The following is a 24,058-nucleotide window of genomic DNA, read 5'->3' on the forward strand; positions in this document are numbered from 1 at the left end:
ACTGCGTCTTCGTTGTATGCTTCAGCTGTTATTATTTATTTATTTTTTTACCATGTAAAGTTCCTTTGAGTGTTTTTGAAGCGCTATACAAATAAAATGTATTATTATTATTATTACTATTAATATCATTGCCAGGAAACTCTAACCATTGTAACAGTGTGCAATTATTATTTTAATATATTTAATATATTGTTTAAATTGATTTTTAAAAAATGAAAATTTGAAAGTCATCCACTAAAGCCAACCCTACCACCCCAAAAAGTTTCCTGAGCACTGCTGAGATGCGCCTGAGCAACACATCCCTAAAATTCTGCCAAACAGTGACATTACAAAAAGGGGACAATTTTCACTCAATGATGTACAGTAAATAAAGGACAAATAAGCAAATAAGATTTTAAAAGAGAAGCATACACCAATGGACTGCAAGTCTTTAATTACAAAAAGAAACCCATACAAAAGTATATGTACATGGTCACTTACTGAACCATCTTGCAGTCTATGGAAATTATCTTAATATGGTTCATCTTGTCATTTTACATACAATACCTCCGAAAAGTCCATTCTGACAGGACTGGAGCTGAAATGAAACATGGGCTGCCAGTGGAGGATCTTTACACTGCAGATGTCCACATGAGGACCAAAACATTGCCTGTGATATAATTTAACAATATACATTGGAGTTTAATTTAGGGGCTTGAACACAATTTATCTGAAAAATAAAATACAAACAACATTTGTGGGATAAATATATTTTTTCTTTCTGAATACCAGTGCAAGAAAGTATTCAGTTCACTGAGATGAAATCCCAGATGAATGAATTGAGATAATTAATATCACACTTGCAATAGAGCCTGAGTGAGACATTCCAACCGATTACAGACATGTCTAACCACAACATTTAAGGATTACTAAATATGAATCAGTGTATTTCACTATATCAATGCCAACAATGGGGAAGAATGACATTTAAAAAAAGACAATCATGATGGTCCAGTGAGGTTATCAGCGGGCAGGTTGCTATGTCGACGGGGATTAGAGCGAATTCCAGTCACCACCTCCCTTTCGTTATTGTTTGAAGGTCATTGGTGGAACAGTGATTTTGTGCGCCATTAGGTTCATGTGAACAACTCCCTGGCATGCACACATACAAATGCTCACGCACCCGCCAACCACTGCCTGTGTAAGGTTTTGGCAAGCATCTTGCATGCTAATGTTGTATTAGCATGTATGCTAATGTTGGTAATAATTATTAAGACAGTGGACATTGGGGATGGGCGATTTACTGAATGTTTTTGATCAACTATAATTGTGATTTGAAAAAATATATTTTAATGGGTTGAGTGAACCTCTTTCAGAATGTTCTGAACTCCTCTTTCCATACTAGTGTTGTATTGTGTGGAATGACGCTCTGCTGGTTGCAGCCATGCTATGCACTTTTTTGTTTTGCCACAATTGGTTGACGATACAAATAAACAACCAATTCCATATGGCCGAGATCAGAAACATGTCTGTGCCGATGGTTTGACCATTCAATAGTACTAGCAGTGAATCATGCAAAAACCTATATGGTGGAAGTTTAACCTGAGGTATGTTAGTATGTAAAGTAGATTGTTGTGAGTTTTTGCAGTGAACCATTGTTTGGAATCACATCAAATAACACAGTTATGGTTACTGGATGAGTGCATGTTTCTTGTTTACAGGATGTGAATGGTGCTTTTTATACAAAACACTAGTTCATAGAAGATATGGTTCATACTGAGGTCTAATTATTTTATGAATAATAAACAAAAATGGATTGAATTATCAGTATTATTGAATCCAATGTTAAAATATATCAATGCCGGCTTAAAAAAAGCCAGCTGTCCAGATACTTGCACGTGTAACTGCATTTCATTTGAAAATATGCTATGGAATTTTTTTTATAGTAAGTGCAAATTGGTCATTATTCCAGAATAGCTCAACCGTTGTCCTATCACTTCACATCCCCGCCTTATTCCTGACCAAAATCCTTGTGCAAGTTTTTCTTTTTCTTATGCCTGCCTTTTTCCTCCAGTCATCTGCTTCACTTGTCTGAGTTTTTGCGAGGTCGACGGAAGCTGGACGTGTTCTCATTCAGGGCGTAGATGCGTCTGGAGAACTCCTCAAAGCCGGCGACGTCCAGCTCCCCCAGCACCTGCTCGTCACATTCCACAGCTACAGCTTGGTCCACTGGGATGCAGCGGTAGTCTTCCATCCTGGTCTCCTCCGCCAGCTCTAAGCCCATCTGCAGTCCCATTCTCAGGCCCAGGTTGGTGGCCTCGGTCCCCATGATCTCCTCGGCTTGCTCCACAGAGCAGCACGGACCGGGACGTGGAATCAGGCCTGTTACCTGTCCTGCCACCAAAGAGCCGTTCATGACGCCTGTGTGCTGACTTGCGGCCGCTGGATCCTCACCAGTGTGCCCTAGTGTAGAAGAGCTGCAGGGTTTTTGCTCCTCAGTCTGACCTTTGTGGACTTCCATCTCCCTGTCAGTGCTGTTGTGTATCTCCACCTCAGCAGCTGCACCTCTATCCTCCTCCAACACCTTTCCATCCTCTTTGGCTTCAGTGATCTCTGTGAGGTCAAGTGAGGCCATGTTGGCATCCAGGGATGAAGACAAGAGTTTAGGCGGAGATGATTGCATTGTTTGGGCTATGGCGGCTGGGTCCTCCCCCACGGCAGTGCCATAACTGGGCGGAGATTTTGTCTTGTACTTGTCAGCCTCAGAGCTCGCTCTCTTCCTCAGGCCCCGGTCTGGGGAGCTGGTGTGAGCCGGGTAGGTGACTTCCGAGGCAGTAGGCACGCCGAGGTGAGACTTGGCTGGCACTGGGATGGAGCTGGAAACATGGTGTCGGTCACTGTGGAGGAAGTAAACACATGACTTGAGCAATCCAAAATTCAAGCTGACCAAATAAAGAAGGCAAAAGCTGTCCTGTTTCTGATCCAGGGTAAGGACAGCTGCATCCCTCTGGAAATTACTCCACTTTCCAACATTTGTGAGCCTGCATTTTCGCTGTCACCCACAAGTGCACAGCAGGCACTCCCCCAAGTATGCCAGACATTTTCCGCTGTAACAGATAACAGACCCGCAATCTGAAACAGCCCACCTCGCCCGAGTAGTGAAGCCATAAATTAACTTAAATGGGCCCTCCCCTTTCTGATAGGCATGGCCATTTATAATATACCAGACTCCTTATTCGGACCATTCTGCAAGCTCTTAAGTGGGTTCAAAGGTGAAAAAGATTCTCTTTGTGATCTCAGAAGATTCATGTTCGCTACTGAATTGCCTCACTGTTTTCATTTGGAAATGCCCAACAGAAATTGCAGACTTTTTTTTTCTTAAAAAAAAAAAAGAATAAGGGAGCACATGTTGAGTAATGCGTTGAATGTGTACTTGTCTGATGGATGGTTTCACTATCAAACACATGGCAGACTTATTTCAAAAGGGCGCCTGACTTGAAACCCTGGTGAAGAGACTGTGACATGTAAGACAATTGTGAAGTGCAAAGAAATGCATGTCCACTTCAATGACTAACTTGTCATACATCAAAGTGCCTATAATACAGAAACATGGAATCCAAAGCGCTCAGAAGGTGTACGTTCGGTCATAACCTAAAATAGCGGAAAACATCAATGTGGCTATACAGTGGAACGCCCAATTATAAGTCATATAATAATAAATATCCTTTAAATGCCACAAAAAAGTGGGACATTATCACAATGCATGATGTTAGTAAACTGCATGATACTTCAGCGGATTGCACAAAAGTTCAGTTTGTGTCAGCGTTATAGAATTATTGTGAATTAACCAAGGTTATTGTAGTTAACGGAAACTAATGCAATAACTAAAACTAAAATTGAAAAACATTTTGGTTAACAAAATAAAAACAAAAATTCTTTTTAAAAAAATTAACCGACACTACATTTCTTCATACGACGAATACGTACGAATCTAGACGAGCCGTCTGCCATGTGGGAATTAACATTTTAACATTTAACATTTGAATACGACGGCGATCGAGTGTGAGTGGTGGCTCGAAAAAGAACTGAGTGTCTGCGTCGTTCGACCTCCGTAAGGTATGTTGCGGATAATACTTAACATGCTAAAACATGTAAGACGGCATCACCCCGATACAGTGACCGGGGGTAGAAAAAAGAAGCCCGCAGAACACAACTCATCCCCGCTACTTTTAACCAGTCTGGAGAAGTGGAAGTAGACAGAGCCAAAGAAATTACTGAAGCAATCGGCATATACTTAGCAACATCTATGCGCCCATATATATATATATATATATATATATATATATATATATATATATGTATATATATATATATATATATATATATATACACATGTTTTTCCTACTAATAATAAAGAACAGCAACAAAAACCAAATGTCTTTGCAGAAGTTTTCCAAATCATAATCTCAAAACTCTTTTTTTAACCAAGTCCATATACAACAAATTCATTGGAAAGGAATGGAGACAGACGTCACAAAGTGTCAGACATTGTTTAGGGAATTGGAAAATGTACTTCAGACTCTGTCAGATATGGAAACGTAAAGCTTGTGTTCTAAACTTGTTGGCATACTAAGCTAGGTAAGTGACTTTATTGAATATCCTGTTTGATAACTCAACTGACCTAAGAATGATTTTAGTAGCAATCTACTCAGTTCTTCCAACCAATGACAATCCACTTCTTCAGAGTCTTCATTAGTTCTTTATTTGTATTGGTGAACTAGCACAATACACGTGAAATAAGATGGTCAAGTTACCACTTCTCTCATTTAAGTTTTGTCAGCACCGAACTGCCTTGTTTAATTTACTTGACAAGACTTTCACTGCACAGTGTCAGAGCAATCATGATTTATCTGCCAAAATCATCAAACAGAAAACTGACATCCTGAACTAGAAATAGTCCACACGCTAAGATTTTTTTGCGCTATCCTCCCCTTTTGCGCTACTGGTGTCAAATCCAGACTATTGCAAGCACACTTACATATTTGAGAAAAAAGAAAAAAAAACAGACATTTGCATTATCCAATTCTTGCTAAGGACACATGGTTTTGGTCCAAAGCAAACAATGGAAGATTAGAGTTGATTGTTTGATGTTGTTTAAGGAAATCCCAAAATAACTTTGAGAGAACACACATATAAAAATGCGATATGAGCATGGTGGAAGCTAGTTTTTCCCATTTTCTTCAAAAGGCAGTCTTATTGACTCTGATCTCTGACATTTAAAATGTCATTTAACATATTACTCAAATGGTGCGTTCTCATTTGTCCATCAATTCCTCATAAAAACATAAAAATAAAAAAATTAAAAAAATGAAAAAATAAAAAATATAGGGCTCCTGGCACAAAATGTGTTTGAGCAGAAGAAGTTCAAGGCGGCAGCAGCAGTTCTAAATTTACAAGGCAGATTTGAGGTCATATGCTTTATCACTTTGCCTACAAACAGTTTAAGTGTGGCGAATAAAAAGGCTGCAAATGTCATGTAAACAGATTTGAAAAGCTGTACTCATACTCAACCGTGTAGAATTTATCATTTTAATTGCGAGGAGTTATTAAGTGCCATTTTTTTTGTGTGATAAGCATTTTCTACTATTTGAACTTTAGCAGGCTATGGTGAAAACATTCTTGGCAACCAAATTAGATGAGTAAGGCTTGGTGGTGAGTAAAAATTACGGCTGGAAAACTGCGTTCAATTTAGGTATATTATAGTTTATTAGGGAGGTTTAAAGTTCTTGGCAAGCATTTTTAACCAAAGTGAAAAAAACTTAAAATTGCTTCAGATTGCAGTTTTATCAGGAGGCCGAAGTATTCTCATCCTTAAGGACTTGGCTTTTGGTTCGAGTTTTGAGATTTTAGTCTGCAAGGCCTTGGACTGCATCCAACATTAGTAGCTTCAGCTAATGGCCAACACGTGTTTATTGCACCAGGAGGAGAAAGTCTTGATTGATCAGATGACATAGGAATTAGTATTGACTTTTGTTCCTGTTCTTGTTCTTGTCTCACACACGCATGCATGCAACGGCACACACGCAAACCAAGCAGGATGCATGCTTTGATCTCATCCATCCTTCGGCCCTTCCACTTCCCATTAGGAGGTAATCAGAGGAAGGGCCATTTGAGGGCAACAACTTTTGATGGTTTCTCGTCTTTCAAAACAAAAGATTATTCAATTAATGTGTGTAATACACATTTGCGGTCCCATGGAGGGAAGCGGAGATGAAAGGCAGCTTTGTATTCTATAGGGCAGTGGAGTTGCCAACAACAAAGTTTCATTTAAGCGTTAACGCCAAGCCAAAAATGAAAGACGGCAATGGTGGTGTATCATGACATCTCATTTTTCCTTACAATTGAATATAGAATTGGCCTGCATGCAGTCATGCGCCACTCGTCTTGAGGAATTATGGACATAATTCGTTGTTCTGAAGATATTATTGCGCCAAATTTTATAATGACCATTGTTGTTCACTACTTTTCTAGAAACATTGTGGGCACTATATAGGGATAACAAATACTTAAAACATATGACAACATCACTAGAGAATGGTGAGTTCTCTATGTAGTGGAGTGATTTGGAACACAGTCCCTGAAGTTGTTGTCCATTGCCTCACTGAACTCCTCCCACAACTGAGCAGAAGTGTTCATTTTTCGTGACGAACTGAGTTGTAATCGTCAATCAGTCCGTCAGAAGTCCGTTGGTTCATCAGTCGGTCCCCCCAAAAAACGTCAGGACAAACTGATGAAAAAAACGGTCCGTCAGTGTGACGGAATGCCCACCTCTTCAACTGTGTTTTTGCTTTTGCTACCGTCAAAGCCAAATTCCGCTCGACCTGCCAGTACCAATCGGTTCACTCTGGAGTCAGCGCTCCAAAAAGGCCCAATCCAACTTCTTCAGGTTGAAGACATCCCTCACTGCTGGTGTCCACCAACAGGGTTGGGGATAATCACCAGGAGAGGCATCAACTACAACCTTATGGCCAAAGCTGGTCAGCCAAGACACATAACAGAATACTCAAACTCGATGTCTCTCACATTACTGGGCGGTGGGCAAAGGCCTGTAGGAGGTCAAAGTTAAAACTATTTTGCCTGCCAAGTCGGTGTGGTAACCTGTCATCACCCCACTATTGGGGCCAACACACCACCAGGTGGTGATCTGTTGACAACTTGGCTACTCTCTTCACTTGAGTGTCCAAGACAAGTCCGATGATACAACTATAAAATCGATCATCGAACTGCAAACTACGGTCTCCTGGTGTCAAATGCATATATACAAACACCCATATGTTTGAACATTTGTTTGTTATGGGCAATCTGAGATGAGCACAAAAGTCCAATGAGAAAACACCACTTGGTGTCAGGTAAGGGGTGGGGGAGAGGGGAATTGGGGTTTAGAGTAACAGTCTAGGTAGTAAAATTACATATTTTATTTCAAAATCTTCCCTTATATATATATGTTTGGTGCCTTTCTTTGTCTTACCATCGGACAAGCAAGCCGTGTTCCAGAAAATTCTTCAGGTTGGGTAGTGTTTGCTGAAGGTCTGGGGTGGTCAAGCCATGTTGATATCTTAGCTGCAATAAATGAAAACAACAAAAAACAACAACATATATTAACCACAAGCAACACACCGCTGTTTTGTGACATGAACTCCCACCCACAGAGGGGGGACTTAACACATTCTTTCACCTTGACACAGTTCTTCTCTTAACATCAGACTATTACTTTTCTGGATACACAATGGACATCCTTAGCTGATAACAGCCATATGAGGCAACGAGAGTAAGGTGTAGGGAGACATGGGCTAAGATGTGGGCGGCAAGAAAAAACAAATACACTGGTTTAAAAAAAAGTCATCAGTGAATTGCGGTTTTGCTGCCACAATCTCCAACAGTTGAGCATTGTCACATCAAACCAACCCTTGCCCTCCAAAGTTTATTTGCTCTATATTACCGAGCAGGATAAGAGCATCATGTCACACATTCTGAATAAATCTCAGAGGCCCTTGTGTCTCACACGCACACATCTACAGGACCACACACAAACACGCACACACACACGCACACACTGTCTAGTCCAGCTGACATCTGTTCTTTCCACTCTGGTGCCATAGCAACGCCTTTGCTCTTTACATCCACACTAAGACCGATTGATCCTATTTAATAGGCTGCTTATTCATGAGCACCTAACTTAGGGGCAAGATTCAAAAAAGTCATCATAGAGATATAAATAGATGCATAAATGCTTTTTTTTCTGGCTGTTGGTTTAGTGTCAGTAGGTCTTATGAAGTATTACGAACACACGGGAACTACTAAGGTCAGACAATCCATTCAGGGATGCAGATAAAAAAAAAAAAAAAAAAAAAAAAAAAGGAAAAACATTCCAAAGGTCAAACTGTCAAATTTAATCATTCTCCTTATTTACAAAAGAGAAAGGTGTAATATGAGGGTGATTCTTCTGTGTGGAATGCATTTGCTTTGTTAACAAAAGCATAACTTTTTTATTATTTTTTTTTTAATAAAAAAAATCTAAATCTTCCCCGCCAAAAGATTTTTTTTTTTTTTGGAGTAACAGCGGTTATAAGCCAAATTAATAGTGGACAAAGTTTGGAAATGATTCATCTTGGTCTGATCTTTTTTTATATAACAAAAGTGTGGCTTTTGAACAGGGGTGTGTGGACTTTTTATATAAACTGTAAAAGTTCATATATCTGTATCCATACTACGATATGTAAATTGTCCAGATCTGCTATGTGAAACACAAAAACTGCAGCCATGACAGTCTCAGCATCAGACTACATCAAAAGCAGCTCAGACATTCAATTTGGAAGCGCTTTTCAAGACCCTCAAGGAAACTGTGCACCAAAAAAAAAAAAAAAAAAAAGTTAAAATATTATTATTCTGAAGAAATAAGAGATATAAAAGATTAGATAAAAAATAATGAAACTAACACAGTGTGGTCACAGTGAGTAGGTGATCTTAAAAAGGTGAATTTTGAGTCTGGATTTGAAAGTGGTAAGAGAGTGAGTTGCGGAGGTCAGGTGGTAGAGAATTCCAAAGAGCAGCTGAAGGTCCTACTCCCCAAGGTGCTGAGACGGACAGGTAGAACAGTGAGGTGGATGGAGGAGGAGGATCTGAGGGTACAGGGTGGAGTGGTGATGTGGAGGAGGTCAGACAGGTAAGGAGGGGTGAGGTTATGAATGGTTCTGAAGGAAAGAAGGAACAGCTTAAATCAAATTCAGAATTTGACCGTGGGCGAGTGAAACTGCTGGAGAAAGGGGGTGATGGAAGGAGGGGGTTCTTGTGGTGACACGTGCAGCTGGGTTTTGGACCAGTTGAAGCTTAGAGAGAGACTTGTGAGGGGGGCCAAAGAGGAGAGAGTTACAGTAGTCCAGATGGAAGGTGACAAGGCTGTGGACAAGGATCGAAGCGGTTGGGGGGAAAGGGAGTGGCGGAGCTGACTGATGTTGTTCAGGTGGAAGTAGGCTGACCGGGTTATGTTCTTGATTTGCTTATGGAATGATAGTGTGCTGTCTTGGAAGAGACCCAAACTCTTGACCTGAGGGGAATGGGAAACTAGAGAATGGTCAACAGAGATGGAAAAACTGCCAACTTTGGATAATATAGATTTTGTACTGACAAGAAGAACTTCTGTTTTGGCACTGTTAAGCTTCATGAAGTTCTAAGTGAGCCAGGAGTTGATTTCCGATAAACAGGGGGTGAGGAAGGAGTGGGGAAGGAGGGAGGCAGGGAGAAGGTAGGTTTGCAGGACAAATAGCTGGGTGTCATCAGCAAAGCAATGGAAGACATGACATTTTCAGATAATGGTGCCAAGGGGGAGGAAATAGAACAACATCGCCTGGTTGCAACTGGGGATCAACATCATAATCAATTATTCGATTATTAGGATGTGTGATGATTGTGTGGAGTTAAATATAAAGAATTGCGGATTAATAGTGTCATGAGTGTATTACCAGGCTGCAAAGAGCACAGTCGTTGCTGATTCAGTCAATTAGTTTGGGGTCTAAAGAACAACAAGATGACATCAGCCATGGGAAGTTTAGCTACAAGTTACCAAGCAGACCTCTACTAAGGTGCAACTCCTCCGGGAAGCATTATTATGCTCAATATCATTGAAACAGGAGTTTGAAACATTCAGAGAGAAATTCTCTCCTACCTTTAAAGATTTAAATACTAACATTTAGTTGATAGTGTTTTGATTTTTCATCATAACAGATTAAAAAAAGTCAATTGCCCTTTACAGTTTCTTCTGGAAGAGAAATGTGGTGGCATACTTACATGGACAAATTATTTTTATGCATGTGCAGTATTTCCATAAGGCCCCTATGAAAATAATACAGTAAGGTAGTATATATGAAGGATGTATATATGGTTTGTGGGCAGGTGCCTATCCTGGCTTCATGCTGCTTTCATTCTGACCTCCTTATGAATGGATATTTTTGTTTCAACTATTTTTTGGGGCTTCAGGACTGTTATTTTCTATTAGCATTAGCAAAGAATTTGAAACTGCAGCGGAAGCAAACTGTGTAAAGCACTTCTTGTCAAACCGAGTTATGCATTTAAAAGACATATGGCTATTTACAGTGGGTGAAAGATCTGTTTGTGCATGTGTGAATAAATTATGTTCTTAGTTTGTCACAAGATAGTTTTACATCTGACACAATACTGATTAACATGAGTCCATTACTGGCTTCATCTAAAAAAAGGCTGATAAACATTCAATATACATTTTCCGCAAAAGATGACAGAATGTAAAAAAAAAATTAAAAAAAAATAAAAATGAAATGAAATCTAACTATTATGAAAAGTTCAAAGCTATTATAACCCTGTATTCATTCATTCAGTCTGCAGCAAAAACAAATGAATTGGCCTTACAGTTTCAATACTTTTGGAGGGAAGTGTAAGCAAATTCGCATGTGGGGTGTTAACTGCAATATTTGCTTGCAATCAGATAAGGTGAGGGGCCTTTAATCTGTGATTAGACCTGGGGATTCAAGATCATAAAGTCCTCGGCCTCAGTTTGTTACAGGGCGCTTAATTTGTTTGCATTGGAAACAATGATGAGATTTTTGTCTTTATTCCCAGCAGCAGCAGCGTTCAAACATATAATAAAGCTGAACCACATTAACATATCATGTCTTGCGTGAATAATGTAAGGACCCTCACTTTTCCCGAACTAATGCAGACACGCTATTAAAACTAAACAATTCGACTCATTCTTTGAAACAGCCCAAATAAAAGCCACAGACAGATCAAAATGAAGAAAACCGATGGGAAAACTTTATACAAAACATTTTACAATTATATTTGTGAACTACACGGCACTAGACAATGACGTTATAAAAGACACACCAAATATATCTTTGCCATCAGTCAACTCATCAGTCAGTCAACAATATCATTAGCAGCTCCTAATAATCTGCCGAAAACTGCAAAACAACAACAACAAAAACATTTGCAGATAATGGTGCCAAGGGGGAGGACATAGATAGTGAAAAGTAGGGGGCTGAGGAAGGAGCCTTGGGGCACACCTGAAGTAACTGGGTAGAACTTGGTTTAGAAGGAGCTGGATGAACTGAGTGTGGTCTTTAAGGTATGAATGGAATCAGTCTAGGGCGTGAGGGTGATGCCGAAGGAGGAGAGTCTATTGAGGAGGGTGGTAAGCAAGATAATGTCAAAGGCCGCACTCAGGTCATGGACTATGAGGATGGAAAGTGAAGAAAGTGAAAGTGAGTCAGCTGCAATGAGGAGCTCTGAGGTCATTTTTAGTAGAGCTGTTTCAGTGCTGTGGAGTGGACGAAAACCTGACTGAAAGGTTTGTTTAGGCTGTTGTGTGTTAAATGGTAGTTGGGAAACTGCTTCTCATTGGCCCCTGTTCCCAAGGTTTAAACATTTAATAAAATTGATACTTTGTAATGGGACCATCGTCATGTTGAACCAAAGAAAGGACCGAGCATGTCTTCTAGGAATGTGAAAAAATCTGTGAAAGTGTAGAGGGGAACATATCCCACAAAATGCTCAGGATAAGTCCACTTGAGACCACCAGTCATTTCTAGTTTCCCTTTCATGATTCATTTTGCTGATGAATGCTAGTGGAGTCCTTTTCATACTGATCCATATGTGCACGAGCGTGCTTTCAAACTGCCCACAGGATTCTTTGTAATGGCGCTCACCAGATCGTGGTGAGAAATTCCCATGTCCCATTGAGCTAAGTTGTAAGGTGAGAAGCTCTTTCACATGATGACATAGTGAAACAGATCTGTCCAGGTTTCCTCATGGTTGATCACATCTTTGTGTCTCAACACCTTCCCTGTTTAGGTATTCAACGAATCTCACCCAGGCTTTAGACTCTGCAACATGTGTGGTAGGCAATCAGTTGGTGTGACCGTGTGGGTTTGAATGAACAACGGGCCTATCACATTGACTCATCCTGATTACAAAGACAAGTAACAACACAAAAACTCTGCAGTGTATCTAGCACATTCCTACCAAGGTGTTCACCAGATATAAACACATCTCTGTTGAAAATGCCAAGAGTAAGCAGTCACTTTACAGTACAAGCCACCCACCCAATCTGCCTGTTTGCCACTCCAAACAATAATAGCCTGGCTTCTGCCACGTGTTACAGTTTCCCTGCGTGTGTCACTATCAATCAGCCCGAGATCCAAATGTGAATGTGGGCGGGCTAAAAGGAACGTTGAGGTTAATTGCTGATGATTTGGCGAAGCAGAAGGGGCTCAGTAACAAAGCATACTCATGCCTCTTCACTTATGATGGACAAAAGGTCAGTTCTTGGGTGAGATTTTCATTTTGTATTTCATGTGTCAAGAGGTATAACATAAGGCACCAAATCAAACTTTGCATGACTGACTCAAGTATCCAATGATATCCAGTATGTATCCAGTATGTCTTTGCCCACAGGGGGATTTAATAGTGCATAGATTTTACAAACCCAAGGGAAGACAATCAAGAGCGCATTAGCTCCAAGATCTTGGAGCAAAGCCAGGTGTTCCTCCAGCGACTATCCTTCTGGTCAAGGACCATGAGCCTTACCCAGACACTACTCTTCATACATACATGTGGTATGTGCTTGTAGAGACTATCGCCTGCAAAATTTCAGCTCTGTAAACATCTTACATACAACCTGAGGCTGTGTGAAACCAAGAATTATGAGTTGAAAGTTATAAATTCAAAGAATGGCTACAGTTGCTGTCATTACAGGCACAGATGATATATTCATTTGAGTGGTTTATTTGGGCTCCCCCCCCCCCCCCCCTCCAAGCCGGAATGATAATACTGTACTATAATAAAAACAAGAAACATTTTCTCTAATCAACACATAGTATGTATTTCAAGGTAATAACCAGTATCCTAATTAGTTTCTTGACATGTATGCAGTTTTTAAGCACAGGGAGAATATGTACACTCCACACAGAATGGCCCGAGCTGAGATACAATACGATACTACAATCCTATGACAGAAACAAGTAAAGTCAAATATACACAATATATATATTTTTTTGTATGTTTGCATGATACTAACAATGCTTTTACAATATATTAACCTGTGTCATTTGCTCAAAACAAACTAATAGAGAAGTTATTTTGGCTTCATGTCATGTCATGTCATCTTCCAAACCGCTTATCCTATATAGGGTCGCGGGGACTTGCTGGAGCCTATCCCAGCCGTCAATGGGCGAAGGCAGACTACACCCCGAACTGGTCGCCAGCCAGTCGCAGGGCACACATAGACACTGTCACTGAGCGGGAATCGATCCCACGCTGCCCGCACACAACTCAGGCGTGTGTACCACTACACTATCAGCGGACATTATTTTGGCTTCAGTCACCTTGAATATTATGTTATTGTGCTACATGTATTTGGAATACTTTGGGAGGTATTCTGTTCATTCCTGACTTTTTCAATCACATTTCAAAAGAAACATGCCATAAATGATCAATATTGAACTTTCAAAGTTTATAGTTTCAAAAGAAGTTGTTTGCTTGACACTTGAAACCACACACACCCAGGGCATTGTTTTTCAGGGCATTGTTTTGTTCATGATTAAACACCAGTAGCTCTAATCCCAAACCAAAAATTTAACATGTAGATTTTTTTGTCCATGAGACTATCAGTGCCAAACTTTCCCATTTCAGATAGCTGGTGAAACGTTTCTTTATAGTTACTTGTCTATTCATGATTTTTCTTTAATTACACACACTTTGGTTTGTATGACCAACCACCTGTTAAGAAAATTCCTAAGATTTTTTATTCAATTTTTTAAACAAGTGTCACTACCAAGACTGATCTTGAAACGGGTGAACATTTTTGACATGAGTTTTCATGGGCTTCTTGTATTTTTGAAAAACATTATGTGTGTTGGTTAATCAACTAAATTGAACTGAAAAACAATAGTGTGAAGTCTTTAATGGCCATATGATGCTGTGTGCACAATAATACTTGGTATATTAATTAAGTAAAATTTGTCAATCATCAAATAAAATGTTTTAAAAAGTAATGGTTACCAACACTGACTTAAAATGCCTTCCAGTTACATTTAAGAGAATGATGAGTGAGGATATTTAGGGGAAAAAAGAATTAGGTACAAATCCTTTGTAATACTCTGCTTCCCCTTTGTATACATTGAAAGTTTGTAGAGGTACTGTAAATGGTGAGTAAAAAGTAAGGTTCTCATTGGATGTTTGGATGAGACACTGTCTCGAAAATAAGAAAAATATCAAAAGTTTATGTCTACCTAGATAAAATATATATACATGTTAAGCATTACTGTAATGAGCTCATCTTTTTTTTAACTATTTTTTTTTAAGTCATACTGTGCAAATCAAATCACATACTTCGATACTAAATATGAGTTGTAAAAACAGATGGCAGCATTTCTTTCCATCATATCGAGTAACCTTGCATCACACAATCTTCCCATTTAGATGTATTTCAGACTGCAAGGACAGTCACAGTTTCACCTGCACTTGACCCACATGTGTGCAGTCTGACTGACGTGGAAACACAGCACTCTGATGAAGCCTTTCCTCACTGTCAATAAATAATGCGAATATTTTTAAATAAAAGTGTACATCCTGCAGCCATTTCCTCTGTGAAAACTGGTATCATTCAAAATGGGGTACATCATCTCAATATGTGAAATGCCGGCCAAATAATAAAAAAAAAAAGCTATGTATTCCTACTTAAAGTAAGTGGTCACACTTGAGTGAAACCTCCATATCTGGACTGCTGTGCTTGTTGAGCACGATGACAGCCATACACCAACCTTCGGAAATCAATAAATTTAAAAATGGATAAAGGAAGTCATAGACATAAGGAGGCATTGAGACGTCACCATCAATAGGGAGGAGGGGGTATATCGACTCCCCCACACCTGGGACACCATCCTTCAACAGCAAGTTATTTAATTAGGTGGTTAAGACATTTACAAAAACAAAACAGAAAAAAATCTAACTAGTACATCCACGGCCACGGGTTGAATTTATAGACCATGCTATGTTTGAAACCTTCCTCAAAAGATATGTAATAGCCGTTGTACATTCTGCCTCTTTTGAAATTTTCAACAAGTATGTCATAAAGCCATTTTTAAATATTCCTTACTGAAAATGCTTCTTCATTTATAAGCGGTGCGCTCGGTCTTTTAACACCCGTGGTGCTGCCCTTCTTTCTGTGGTTAATGTAACGCAGGTGTGGTGTATTCGCTGAGCCTGTCCGAGTCAAATTCAAACCAGATTGTTCAGTCACATATCTCGTTGTTACACTTTTTACAAAGTATCATATTTCTGCCCAAGTCAGTCAGCAGATTTACATAATTATGGGGAAGGTAGCGTGAGATCAATAGGAAATTCAGTAAGAGAGAGCACCGATGAAAGTACTACAGTGCTAAAGTCAGGGCTGCAGTCCTAATGAGTTCTGTTCATGTTGTGATTGTTTTCTGTTGTTGTTTTTCAAACAAATCAATGGAGGTAACCTATTGGAAAAGCCACAATCATTCAAGGTTATTGTGACTTTGGCGTTTATTACTCTCACCAAAGAGAGACATTGGTGCTGAGCTACTGCAGTCAAGTAACCCGAAACCAACATGGCCCATGTGAAATCACAACACTGAGGGCAACTTCCTGTTTGCAAAATTGGCATACCACACGATCATCAATCCTCCATGGCAGCCCTATAAACCTTAATGACGTCTCAATGAGGCACCTTACCCTTTGAGAATATGCTAAATAAATGCTTTGTAGTTTTAATTTCAAAGCGTTATGCAGTAAGGAAGTCACTTTTTTTTTTTTTTAAACTAAAATATCAATACGGTAATTGAGTGTTCAAAAACTGCAGGGAAATGGAGGATCAATTTGTCGTTGGTTTGGACCAATACAAAAAATGTTGGAATCTACAAAAAAATATGCAACAACATTGCCTGGTTGCAACTGGGGATCAACATCATAATCAATTATTCGATTATGAGGATGTGTGATGATTGTGTGAAATTAAATATAAAAAATTGCTGATTAATAGTGTCATGAGTGTATTACCAGGCTGCACAGTCGTTGCCAATTCAGTCAATTAGTTTGGGGTCTAAAGAACAACAAGATGACATCAGCCATGGGAAGTTTAGCTACAAGTTACCAAGCAGACCTCTACTAAGGTGCAACTCCTCCGGGAAGCATTATTCTGCTCAATATCATTGAAACAGGAGTTTAAAACATTCAGAGAGAAATTCTCTCATCCCTTTAAAGATTTAAATACTAACATTTAGTTGATAGTGTTTTGATTTTTCATCATAACAGATTAAAAAAAGTCAATTGCCCTTTACGGTTTCTTCTGGAAGAGAAATGTGGTGGCATACTTACAAGGACAAATTATTTTTATGCATGTGCAGTATTTCTGTAAGGCCCCTATGAAAATAATACAGTAAGGTAGTATATATGGAGGATGTATATATGGTTTGTGGGCATGTACCTATCTTGGCTTCATGCTGCTTTCATTCTGACCTCCTTGTGAATGGATTTTATTTTTTTTTCGTCTATATTTTGGGGTTTCAGGACTGACATTTACTATTAGTATTAGCAAAGAATTTGAAACTGCAGCGGAAGCAAACTGTGTAAAGCACTTCTTGTCAAAGCGAGTTATGTATTTAAAAGATTTACAATGTGTGAAAGATCTGTTTGTGCATGTGTGAGTGCGTTGAACGTGTGAATAAATTATGTTCTTAGTTTGTCACAAGATAGTTTTACATCTGACACAATACTGATTAACATGAGTCCTTTACTGGCTTCATCTAAAAAAAGGCTGATAAACATTCAATATACATTTTCTGCGAAAAATGACAGAATGTAAAATAAAAAACAAAAATCAAAATGAAATGAAATCTAACTATTATGAAAAGTTCAAAGCTATTATAACCCTGTATTCATTCATCAGTCTGCAGCAAAAACAAATGAATTGGCCTTACAGTTTCAATACTTTTGGAGAGAAGTGTAGCCAAATTCCCATGTTGAGTGTTAACTGCAATATTTGCTTTCAATCAGATAAGGTTCTTTAATCTGTGATTAGACCTGGGGATTCAAGATCATAAAGTCCTCTGCCTCAGTTTGTTACAGGGGGCTTAATTTGTTTGTATTGGAAACAATGATGAGATTTTTGTCTTTATTCCCAGCAGCAACAGCAGCAGCGTTCAAATATATAATAAAGTTGAACCACATTAACATATCATGTCTTGCGTGAATAATGTAAGGACCCTCACTTTTCCCAAACTAATGCAGACACGCTATTAAGTAAACAATTCGACTCATTCTTTGAAGCAGCCCAAATAAAAGCCACAGATAGATCAAATTGAAGAAAACCGATGGGAAAACTTTATACAAAACATTTTACAACTATATTTGTGAACTACACGGCACTAGACAATGACGTTATAAAAGACACACCAAATATATCTTTGCCATCAGTCAACTCATCAGTCAGTCAACAATATCATTAGCAGCTCCTAATAATCTGCCGAAAACTGCAAAACAACAACAACAACAAAAAAACCACAATACACCCTTGTACTTAGTGTAAATTGCCCCTTTTTGTGGTGGTGGACATACCAACGGTAAACCACAAAATGTGGAAATTCAATTACATGAATTGAAGTGGAATTAAAAAAAATCTTTGGAACGCCCATAATTACAGCACACTGGCGGCTTCGCTGCATAAGCTATATACGCCCAAAGCTTGAAGCAAAAATCTGTGTCTCGTGAAATGGATCTTCTGTCACATGGCAAATGGGATGCGCAGTAAGTCATGCTTGGTTTTCACTTTCATTCAGCGTCGGCACATCAGCTGTGTTAAAAACAAAAACAAAAAAGTTTCCACCGGGAACTAACTATGGCTAAAAATTGTGGATGAAATCTGTAGCTAAGAACAACCAAACAACACATTTTTAAAAATCCTGATGTAGGTTATCATAATTCGTGCATGAAAGGGTTTAAATTTTTCCCGTAGTAGAGCTAAGAGCTGGTCAAGTTTCTCTTCACACATATCTACTGCAAAGCCTAGATCAAAGTTTCTGATCCCAATCCTATGGTGGTGTGGGTGGGGGGTGTCTGGAGAGCCTTAGTTTAGGGGTGTTGCAAACAAAAAGTGTGGAATGCATTATGACGAGGTAGAATTATATTAAAAGGAAACTGTGGAGATAACTGTGCACAGTTGTTCTATACATTTTTCCACGCAATCTTTTGGAATGTACAGAAAAGTGAGTCATGAAACACAAGACTCAGCTGGACACAGAAAGGGAAACCTGGAATAGTTCAATAGTCTCGAAAAATCCTGCTAAGGCTCTCAAGCCCCACCTTTTCCTCTCAGAAGTAGTGAAAATGGTGATAAATGCTTCAGACATTCCAAGGTAGAGCTCTCTTCCAGGAGCAATGCTTTAGGGATCAAATAGCACATTGTTGTGTTGTTTCCCACATACGTACACTACTCAAGTTCCTGGGAACAAATTCAAACCTATTTTGTACAGTTTTTGTCCAATTATTGTTTATAACTGATAACTTATATACATATAACTCAAATGACACAATTGATGATGTCAGTAATTCTGTTGTGCAGAAGAGTCTAACACATCCATCCACCTATTGTTTCCTTTTACAAAACTACTGAACGCACCATTTTGATTTTCACAGTCTTAATCCTTAGTTAAGTAAACAGAAATTATTCTTATTTTATTTTTATTTATTAACTATTATTAATAATGTGTGTCATCTTCCAAACCGCTTATCCTATACAGGGTCGCGGGGAGGTGCTGGAGCCTATCCCAGCCGTCAACGGGCGAAGGCAGACTACACCCCAAACTGGTCGCCAGCCAGTCGCAGGGCACACACAGACCCGTCCCTGAGCGGGAATCGATCCCACGCTGCCCGCACACAACTCAGGCGTGTGTACCACTACACTATCAGTGACTTATCATTAATAATAATCATTATTAATATTTTTACTGGAAAATGTTGGGCATTGCCCATGTCTAATGTGTTTTGCAGACTAATTACAGAATGCAAATAGCTTTGTTTCAACATCATATCAAAACATTTGCTCTCCCTTTTCAACATCGCTTTCAGTTTTAATTTTAGTGATTTTTCAAGTTAAGAATACCAACTTTCCAAATAACCTAACTAGGAAGTAATTCGGGCCAATAGCATCTATTTCTGCTTGTTTCCACATCCACTAACCTCTTATTAGACTTCCCTATGAGTAATAGCCATTTTTATAGGGCCACAATTGCCACCTTAATTGCAGATGGCGCTCTGATGTAGGCACCAGACCACCAGCATGGCCTTGTGCCGGGATATCATGGTGTGAAATTGCCCAAAGAACGTGGAAAACCTTCCTTGGTAGACAGAAACAAAGACGAATCCTCCGCTTAGCCAGTAACAGATTTGCTGTGTTTTAGTTCCCAGTACTTGGTTTCCTGCGCCTGAGGCCCACACAATATGATACATCATGTTTCATGACTGAGAATGCTTAGCACATACTCCCGAACATCAGGATGTTTTGTATAGCATCATTGTCATCTAAGCAGCCACACATGGCTATTTCACAACAGTGTGGCTAAAACTATTAACTGGAACAGGGAAGACCGAAAGTAACCATATGCCAACAAGGATAAGGTTAATGTCCTTGGGAGTCATGATAAACTTGACACATTTGTAAGGGTAGAAAGAGCTCGGTTCAACATACTAAATTGTGAAGAGATATCAAATTGTCTGTAAATAGAAACATTAATAAAAACTCATTGTTAGTTAAAAAAAATAAAAATAAAAAAAGAATAGTGATCCAGTAGGGCTGGGCGATACGACTGAAAGGTATATCACAATATAAGTGTTTCATATTAGTCGATATCGATTTATATTGAATAGAATTTTTTTCTGTTTTTTTTAACTATTGAAAATAATGACATGGATAAAAATGAATTAAAGTTATTGTATTTTAACATAATACTTAACATTTAATAAGAGGCTAATGTAACTATGAAAGACTAACTGGCAGTAGGATGTAAAAGGCAGGAAACTCCTTTACTTGTACACCCCGTCTCCATCCGGGGAGGTTTAATCGGGTTATCATACAGAATATAATTTTATTGTAAGAGTTGTACTGAGTCGACTGGTCATATATTTGAACGAAGTTACGCCGCTGGCTTTCTCGATGTGAGTATGGCGCACAGCCGCCGGGCCCGCATGCATGCTCCGTTGTGTTAGCAGCGTCTTCTTCGTTGGTTTAGAAACATGTCACAAAATGAAGACACTCGCTGCCTTGCAGTGGATACTATTTTATTGACTGTGACATGTTTACTACTTCTTTTGATTTGAAGCTATGATCTATCATCACAATCATATGCAACTGGATTATATGGATTATAGATATGAACATGTGAAATTGCTTTGGAAGAAACCTGATAAATCATTGTTAAACATTCAGGCATACATGGGATGCATTAAATGGGCCCATTGAAGCACAAATTTCACTCTGCAAAAATAAGGATGCTCCTATCTAAAGTAGAGAAACCCACTGTTTTTTTTTTTGTTTTTTTAATAATGCAAAATATGATATATTGTGAGCCATTAAAATACCATTTTAGGGAACAATATGGATGACAGCTCCTCTTGTCGATGTAATTAAGTGATATTCAAACTGTAATCAGAAATGAGACGTTTTGGGCAATATCAAGTATTAGCAATTAGCAAATAGCATTATAAAAGAGTGTGAGATGTTGAAAAAAAGCAGACAAATATATTTTTGCTTCAAAGTATAGGTCAGTAATTCTCAAAATAAAAAGTACATTATTATTGATAAACTGTAGTTACCAGCCCATATAGAGTATAAACTCCAGTTCTCTAAATAAAACAGGATATTGAAAAGATGACAAGTGAAAAAAGGCAATTTGCTCATCCTCAAACGGTACATTACAAATCCGTATACATTAATTCATTAAAAGTGCCGCTCAGGCAATACTTTGCTACGAACTCAACAAGGAACAACCACACACCACAACTTCCAAAAATAACCAAAAAGGTAAATTTTGCCCATTCACTTGTGACCATCAGGCTGTATACCACTCCCCGATGATTTATTTTAAGTTTCAATTGAACCGCAAGTTCAAGCGTTATGGCCCTTTAACAATTAAGCAACAACTTCTAGCAAGAAGAAATAAAGCTATGTGTCAGTTGGAACAAGGCTTTATCAAACACCGCCAGCGCCACAATCAATCACTCATCACAGGAAAAAGTCTTCTACTTTACATTGTTGGCAAGTGGCACTTGCTATGCGTGTACAGTCTTAACAGTTGTACACAAATGGAAAAAATCAGAACTTAAAAAAATCTAGGATGGCTTCATCCACTCTTAAAAATCTGGTATCCAGTCCTCTTCTAAATGCATAATTCCCACCTTTAAAGTTGCATAATGCCAAGCTTTCATCCTTTTTAATCAAAGCCATACACCATGATGTAAGCTCTCAGACAAGTCGATTTCATGAATCTTCCATGGGGTGCCATCAGATGTAAACTCTTGCTGAAAGTTTAATTGGACCACTGATAGAAGGCACATGGGACTGCCTTGAGGAGTGAAAAAAAAAGTATTTCCCAGATAGTAAGTCTTAAACAACACAATTTGTTGTGATAAATCAAGAGTCAAATATTTTCATTTGATAACAACATTAACAAAGCAAAATTGAACCCACAATCATGTACACTGGTTCAAAGGAATCTTGTAGAAAATGAGATCCAGACAGACAGACTTACAGACTCAGCAGATCGTTTTCACCTCTGTCCATAAAACCAATACAGATTCAAACTCGGGTCATTCTAAAACAGATGTCCACCATCATCTGTTGCACAGGTGGGTCCACATGTGGAGCACATGATAACTTAATACCATAACATTATGTGTGGAGCAACAACAACATATTTTGTTAATACATTTGTTGTGTACAAAGTACAAACACTAGGAGTATATCTTTCAACTGATTTACAACCTTAGACAGCTAAAATATACAGTAGCTACCTCACACAACAAAAGAATGCCACATTGGCACAATGAAGAAATTCTGGGATATTGTTGTTTTGTTGCATTTACACACTATTCTCTCTTTTCAGCAAAAAAGAGCTTTATGAATGGTACAATTAGTGTAATTAAAAGCAAAGTACAAGCCTCTGACAGAGGTTTAACCTGGATTCCAGTAGTTTGCGTTCGTCGTTACTGACATGAAAAACAGTATAAAGAGTGGCTTGGGGAATAAAAAGGCAGCCTTCCTGTTAGTATTTTCATTTGCTACCTCATATTTATGACCGTGGCCACCTCTGGAGCCAGGCCTGGAGGTGGGGCTTGCTGGCGAGCACCTGGTGACCGGGCCTGAACCCATGGGACCCGGCTGGGTACAGCCCAAAGAGGCAATGTGGATCCCCTTACTCATGGGCTCATCACCTGTGGGAGGGGCTAAAGGGGTCAGGTGCCCTGTGAGCTGGGCGACAACCTACGGCAGGGGACCTTGGCGGTCCGATCCCCGGCTACAGAAGTTAAGGCCTAGATACACCAATCCGACGTCGGAGGTCAGGAAGCGTCGGGGTGGCGTTTGCGGTGTCTGATTGGTGAAGTGACCACCGTCGTAGCGTCTAAGCCCATCAGGAAGCGTCTGGTGGGCGTTTCAGCGTGGTGAATCGGCGTCGTGAGTAGTGACATTTGGTCACTGATTGGCTATTAGCTAGCAAATAAGCGCACAGGGCATGAATGTGAAGTGACAAATGCGGATAAACAGTGAGCAAGCCTTTACTGACTTAATCTTCTTACAAGTACAAGAGCGAGAGTTGACAATGTAAGTATTTCACGATATTGTGTCAAGATGATGGTTTACTTCGCGTGGGAGTTCATCGTGAGCGAAGAATATAGCTGAATGCATTGTTTACGTTTTTATAATCCGCCTCTGGCCAATAGCTTTCTGGTTGGCTTTTTCTAACCATGACGAATAGTGACTACCGCCGCCGATGGTATTGAGGAGTATTATATCTCACACATGTGCAGAAGGTACTTGAATGGTCAGCGTCGCTGTCTGTCGTGGTGTATTTTTCCATCTTAACGTGCCGACAGCCAGCCCGACGCCACAGGGTGTAAATGTCGGTCACAGTTGGCCAATGTCGGATTGGTCTATCTAGGCATTTAGCTCTATGGACATGGAATGTCAACAGTCTGGCAGGGAGGGAGCCCCAGCTGGTGTGAGAGGCAGAGAGGTTCTGACTAAACATAGTCGGACTCGCCTCCATACACAGCTTGGGCTCTGGTACCAGTCCTCTCAAGAGGGGTTGGACAGTCTTCCACTGTGGAGTTTCTGTGGTGAGACACGGAGATCAGGTATGGACATAATTATTGCTCCCTGGCTTGGCGCTTGAACGTTGGGGTTCACCCCAGTGCACGAAAGGGTAGCCGTTTCCGCCTTCGGATTCAAGGGGAACAGTGTGTTTTCGAC

The 24,058-nt window shown here is 39.4% G+C and overlaps 1 protein-coding gene across 1 annotated transcript in view; it reads right to left on the reverse strand.

The window, feature by feature from the left end:
• Positions 1-416: 416 nt before the first annotated feature.
• uvrag (UV radiation resistance associated gene) overlaps positions 417-24,058 on the reverse strand; it is a 69,354-nt gene continuing 45,712 nt past the window's right edge. The window contains exons 14-15 of the mRNA XM_086013233.1: positions 7,508-7,599; positions 417-2,876 (exon numbers count right to left, since the gene is read on the reverse strand). Coding sequence (XP_085869359.1) covers positions 2,063-2,876; positions 7,508-7,599 — 906 coding nt within the window. The 3' untranslated portion in view covers positions 417-2,062. The remainder of the gene's footprint in view (positions 2,877-7,507; positions 7,600-24,058) is intronic.

This window comes from Filicampus tigris, chromosome 17 (assembly GCF_054856515.1).
Source record: "Filicampus tigris isolate MCC_2025a chromosome 17, RoL_Ftig_1.0, whole genome shotgun sequence".
Classification (NCBI taxonomy): Eukaryota; Metazoa; Chordata; class Actinopteri; order Syngnathiformes; family Syngnathidae; genus Filicampus; species Filicampus tigris.